Here is a 6,552-nt window from a genome sequence, read left to right on the forward strand (position 1 = left end):
CTAAGTACCTTGTGGGAATTAACTTTTTTTTTTTTTTTTTTTGGCGCATTTTTTGCTATAGGGTACGTGCACTCACCAGAGAGATGGAGAAAAACACAGAGACAGAAAGCGAGAAATCACCCCCCGGGGGAGACGGCCATGCCACAATTCATTCTCCTCCATTCTCCTCTTGGGATCTTGGGCATGCACGCACATGCACCCAGCAAGAGTTTAAGCCACTGGGTCCGGGACTCGAACCGTGGTTGACTAAATGGGAGTTCAGTGACATAGCCATTATGCTAACTGCTGGTCCCTAGAATTAACTTCTTTAATCTTCACAACAACCCTATTTTCCAGAGGGGTAAACTGAAGCTCGGTGGTTAGGTAACTTGCCAAAAGCCACATCACTGATTAATGCCTGCATGAAAGCCTGGTTTTATTTAGTTATTTGGAGAGAATTTTGCTACAGTGCACATGTGCTTGCTGGAGAGACTGAGAGACAGAAAGTGAGAAACCACCCCCCAGGGGGGATGGCCACCCTGCAATCCTTTCTCCTCTTGGGATTTTGGGCACTCACACATAAGCACCCAGCATGAATTTCAAGTCACCAGGTCCAGACTTGAACTATGGTTGAGTCTGTTTTGGAGAGTTTTGTGCTACAGAGCTGGGCGCTTGACAGAAAAACAGAGACAGAAGGTGAGAAATCACACCCTGGGGGGATGGCCATGCTGCAAAACCTTCTCCTCTGTTCTCCTCTCAGGATCTTGGACATGTATGCACATGTGCCTGGTGTGAGTTTAAGCCACTGGGTCTGGGACTCGAACCATGGTTGACTATATGTGGGAGGCCAGCGACATAGCCATTATGCCAACTGCTGGTCCTGAGCCTGTTTTTTTTTTTCTTTTTTCTTTTTTTTTTGAGAGGTTTTTGCTATAGGGCATGTGCGCTCGCCAGACAGACAGAGAGAGACAGAGAGATAGAAAGCGAGAAATCACCCCCCCCAGAGGAGATGGCCACGCAGCAATCCCTTCTCCTCCATTCTCCTCTGGGGATCTTGGGCATGCACACACACGCGCCTGGCGTGAGTTTAAGCCACCGGGTCCAGGACTTGAACCGCGGTCGACTACGTGGAAGTCCAGCAACATAGCCATTACGCTAACTGCTGGTCCCCCGAGGTTGGGTTTTTAACTGTCTATAATCATGTAAAGGAACCAAGGGTCTGTGAAGTGTCAGGGAAACCTATTCAGCCTCTCAGACATCAGGCCCAGAAAACATGTGATCTCTTGGTTCCTTTGAGAAAAACAATAGGCCAGATCTGCAGAGAATATATTTTTTCAAGAGGGCAGAGTCAGGTCTCTGTTCTACCAGCTCTGCATCCTCTGCTGCTGGTAACTCACACCCATGCCTCTACCCTTGAAGCCAAGAAGGGCCTAGGGGTGGGACTGAATGAGACTCTTTAGCTTGATATGCTCCTTTTACTCATAGGCACCATGGAGGGAATGGCCTGGCCTTAGCCTCACAGTAAAAGCATGTGAGCCTCTGATTTTAGGCTAGCAGAGGGGAAGCAGCCTTCTCTTCCCACCCGCTTTCCCACCCACCCTTACTCACCGGGCCTACAATGTCAGAGACGTGGGAGACAGTGGTGCCTGAGGCAGCCCCGAGGTAGAGCACCTTGGCTCCTGGCTTGATGTGGATCTGGTCCACGCCGCCCAGGATTGCTGCCGCCAGCTTGGAGCGGAAGGGGTTCCAGGCTCGGTATTCGATTTTATCATCTCCCTCCTGGGTCAGGGGAGATGGGATGGAAGTCAGTGCTGGGCTCCTCCACAGGATCCCTTTATCCTTAATTTTAGGGACCTCAAAAGAGGCTAGGAGGTTCAATCACTGCAGAAGACTGGAACGTAGAGTACAGAGCAATAACTACGAAAGATGCCATCCCTGCCCTCTCGGGGAGGTTACTGACTCAGAGAGGAGGCAGTCACAGACAAGTACAAAGAGCAACAGTAACACCTATGCACTCATTTAGCCAACATGTGCCAGGGGCCAGACCCTGCTCTATGCATTGGGGACACAGCAGGGAGCAAGGCAGAGATGGTGGCTCCTAAGGAGTAAGCATACACGGAGCTAAGCAAATGCAGCATGGTATGTCACATGGTGACAGGTCCTAAGGAGACATGATATGAACTATGAGGAATGGGGCAAGAACAGGTGGATATGAGAAAGGGTGGCTGGAGAAGGCCAAAACGTCTTCGGAGTCAGACCTGTAGGAATTGAGGACGGGTTATCCAGGGAAGAACACTCCAGGCAGGGGAAAAGTAAGCAGGAAGACCCTGAGGTGGGCACAGCATTGGCATAAGGGAACAAACATGGAAGGGCAAGGTATGGACAATGAGGGTGCTTTCAACAGGATGATAGAGGTAGCCTTGTTAGAAAAATAAGGTGACAGCTAATCAGATGATAAGGAACCAGCCTTGCACAGAGCTGGGAGAGAAAAGAGCAGAGAGGACAGCATAGCAGGAAGGCATCGGTTCAGGGAGACGGAGGAGCAGAGGGACCAAGGAGGGTGAGGGAGTCATAAGATACAGAGTCTTTGAGGCCACAAGGAAGACTCAAGATTTTAACTAAAGGCTATGGGGAGTCACAGAAGGCATCTGAAGAGGGGAGCACATGGTCTGACTTAGGTATTATGAGGGGCCCTGGCTGCCACATGTAGGACACAGGCAGGAGCAGGAGACCAGACTGCTAGCCACACTATCAACAGGGGCCCTGGAGGCTGGGACAGTGGCCTGGGGCTCACCGCAATTGAGACTCTCTTCTCTCCATAAACTGACTCTCCAGGGACCAGGTTTTTGGTGACTAGTGCATCTTCCTTTCCTCGACAGATGAAGACACCTGGGTGAGGGGATGAGAGGAGGGGTGAGGCCCCTGCCCCTGACCCGGCCCCCAAACTCAGCCTCTCTCACATACCCTCATGCCGATGAGGTTCCACCATTACATTCTTCCCTGACTGGTTTCTTCTTTTTCCGCCCCGACCACGACCCCGGTTGCCACCAGACTGGAAGCCTCCACCTATAAGGGAGAGATTCAGTAAGACAGGAGACCCCAGTCTCCCCTCCTACTACCATGGAAGGTCACCTCTACCCACCTTGGTAACCTCACTCACCTCTTCCTCCTCCACCTCCACCTCCTCCTCGTCCTCGGCCCCTGAAGCCACCTCGGCCTCCTCGGCCTCCGCCAAAGCCTCCTCGGCCTCCTCGGCCTCCACCACGACCACCACGGTCACCAAATCCCCCTCGGCCACCGAAGCCACCTCCACGGGGACTGAAACCTATAATGCAAACAAAGACAGGAATCAGGGCAAGAGATTTTAAAAGGCAACTTCTGTACCTAACTGTTCACTTGGGTGAGAAACAAGAGAACTACATGTCTGGGTGCACTGGGACACTTGTCCAAGAATGTTTAGGGTGGCCGAAAAGGCAGGGTTGACCCAAATGCCCATCAGTAGAGTAGACCAGGAAGATGGGAACATTCATAAAATTAACAATGAAAGTGATCTTCAGTTATATGCAAGAGATAGATCAATCTCAAAATCAGAATGTTAAGTTAAAAAAAAAAAAAAAGCTCCACCGTCAACCACAGTATCCTTTCTAAAAAGTTCTGCAACAACTAAAATGAAAGAATGCTTGCTAGCCCCATGACCTGGTGGCTGGGGGAGTCAGATCCCACATGGCTGATCACGATGTTTTAATCCCAGCTCTGGTGACTTGAAAAACACACTGGGAGAGTGAGTAGGTGGCCAAAATCCCATCAGGATGGAAAAACGGAGATGAGATTGCAGTGTGACTCCACACCACTGGAGGGGGGTGTACTTTGTCCCTTTCTCTCTGCATCTCTCTGGTGAGTAAGCGTACCCTCTGACAATTTTTAAAAAAATTTTTTATTATCGGGACCAGCAGTTAGTGTAATGGCTATGTCGCTGGACTCCCATGTAATGGACCGCGGTTTGAGTCCCAGACTCAGTGGCTTAAACTCACGCCAGGTGCGTGTACGTGTGTGCCCAAGATCCCGAGAGGAGAATGGAAGAGAAGGGATTGCTGCGCGGCCATCCTCCCGGGGGGCGGGGGGGAGTGGGTGATTTCTCGCTGTCTCTCTCTCTGTCTTTCTAGCGAGTGCAAATGCCCTATAGCAAAAACCTCTCAAAAAATATTATTTATTATCATTATTTTTCAACTTTGACCAGAGAGAGACAGAAAAAAAAAGAGAGACATACAGAGCAAGCCGCCAGGTCCAGGACTCAAACCACGGCTGGCATGTGGGAGTCCAGTGCCTTTAACCACCATGCCACCTGCTAGCCCCACCCTCTGACAATTTAAAAAGAATGCTATGCTCTGTTCATTTATGTGGCAATATTCCCTTCCCCTAAACGAAGTAAAGGTATGACAAATGCAAAACTCCAATACTGGTTATTGGAAAAGATACTGTGGGTGGGGTTAGGATGGGGTAGTACACAGGTAGACCAAAGTTACTGTTAATACGAAGAGACTCCAAAAAGATCGTGTCAAAATGGAATTAAAGTATGAGTTTATTTTAGCACACATACACACAAAAGGAAATCTGTGCCGGTTTTTTTCCCCCATACTACACGTTCTCCATGAACTTTTTATTTTTTACAGAAAGATTTTTGTTATAGGGCACATGGTCTTGCCAGAGAGACATAAAATGAGAAATCACCCCACGGGGGGTGATTATGTCATCTGCTGGTCCTATTATCAACAAACTTTCTGGGAACTCCTTGTAGTTTGGTTTTCTTGGTTGGACAGTAGATTCACTCAGGACAAAATAATGGCTGAAGCAGACAGTTCTGCTGCTAACAGATTCAATATTTGACTTTTCTGTGACAGTTTCAAAGGCTCTGAACTACTATTCTGGAAAATCGCAAGTTACAAAATGATAGTTGGAAAGTGAAAGTTTAAAACAATCTTGCTTGGTGTGAACTATTCTATAATAAACTTGCAAACGTTTTTGTGAAAGCAAATTATGTTCACCCTATAAAAACCCCATGTATCTTAATGATGTATGTTAAAGATAAAAATGTAATATCTGCTCCTAACTTTTTTTGGAAAATAATTATTTTATTTAATTTTATTCATCATTATTTTAAAAATTGACCATAGAGAGCTTTTCTTCTTTCCCTCCTTCTTTCCTCTTTTTTCTCTTTCTTCTCTTTCTTTCTTGTTTTATTATAGGGTGTGCACGTGCATGCGACGTGAGAGAGAGAGAGAGAGAGAGAGAGAGAGAGAGATAGAGATAGATATCAACCATCACTCCCCCAGAGTGTGGTCATGTTGCAATTTCTTCTCCTTCACGCTCTTCTCAGGATTTTGGGCACACAAGTACACATGTACCCGGTGTGTTTCTCAAAGTGCCAGGTCCTGGATTCCAACTGCACAGTTGGCCATGTGGGATCCAGCTGCCTTAACCACTATGCCACCTGGCTGACCCCCCTAATTTAGTTTTTAAAAGTTAACAGTTTAATTTTTAAAACTGCCAACATAACTATGGGTTGCTCACTTTTTATCTTCTACTCCGTCTAGTCTACTTGTCAAATAGCAGCAGTCATTGATCTTTTCAAAATAGCAAATTAGATCTCATCATTCCCCTGCCCAAATCCTGCCAGTTGGTTTCTCATCACATCCAGAATGAAATAAAAATGCTTTTCCCAACCTTGAAAGTACTAAATCAGTGAGTCTAACCTGTGGTTTATTTCCGGAACCTAGAGATTTACTTTATAGTAGCCCTCCTTATTCACAAGGCCCTTCCAAGATCCTCAGTGGAAAGTCTAAAACTGTGCCTGAAACTGCAGAGTACCAAACCCTATATATACTGTATTTTTTCCTATACATACATGCCTGTGATAATGTTTAATTTATAAACTAGGCATAGTAAGAGATTAACAATATTAATAAAATAGTGAAATTATGACAATATACTAGAATAAAAGTCATTTGGAAGCTGGACAGTGATGGAGCAATAACAATTTGTCCCACATGGGAGGGTCCTATGTTCATGCCCTGAGGCCACCCTGTATATGCCAAGCACATATGTGTATGCCCATGATCTAGGCTGACTGTGGATTATGGTATGGGGGATCCTGCTGGAGTACTGTCCCTCTCTCTCATATAAGAATAAACTTTTAAAAAGTTACGTGATGTGATCTCTCAAAGTATTTTATTTTACCACACAATCTGTGGATAATGGGGGACCACTTTATTTGTTTGGGGCAGGGAACTTTTTAAAGCTCCCCATATGGTTCTTTTTTTTTCTTTTTTTTTTTTTTTTTTTAAAGTACAAGAAGGCAGGGAGCCAGCAGTTAGCGTAATGGCTATGTCGCTGGACTCCCACGTAGTCGACCGCGGTTCGCGTCTCGGACCCGGTGGCTTAAATCTCACGCCGGGCGCGTGTGCGTGCGTGCCCAAGATCCCAAGAGGAGAATGGAGGGGAAGGGATTGCGGCGTGACCATCCCCCCTGGGGGGTGATTTCTCGCTTTCTGTCTCTATGTCTCTCTCTGTCTGTCT

At 46.9% G+C, this 6,552-nt stretch overlaps 1 protein-coding gene across 1 annotated transcript in view; it reads right to left on the reverse strand.

Moving 5' to 3' along the window:
• The window catches only part of FBL (fibrillarin rRNA 2'-O-methyltransferase), a 17,776-nt gene that overhangs the window by 6,744 nt on the left and 4,480 nt on the right, over positions 1-6,552 (reverse strand). Inside the window, exons 2-5 of the mRNA XM_006140386.3 lie at positions 3,140-3,304; positions 2,944-3,045; positions 2,774-2,868; positions 1,588-1,758 (exon numbers count right to left, since the gene is read on the reverse strand). Coding sequence (XP_006140448.1) covers positions 1,588-1,758; positions 2,774-2,868; positions 2,944-3,045; positions 3,140-3,304 — 533 coding nt within the window. The remainder of the gene's footprint in view (positions 1-1,587; positions 1,759-2,773; positions 2,869-2,943; positions 3,046-3,139; positions 3,305-6,552) is intronic.

Source organism: Tupaia chinensis, unplaced genomic scaffold, assembly GCF_000334495.1.
Source record: "Tupaia chinensis unplaced genomic scaffold, TupChi_1.0 Scaffold000037_13, whole genome shotgun sequence".
In the NCBI taxonomy this organism is placed as follows: Eukaryota; Metazoa; Chordata; class Mammalia; order Scandentia; family Tupaiidae; genus Tupaia; species Tupaia belangeri.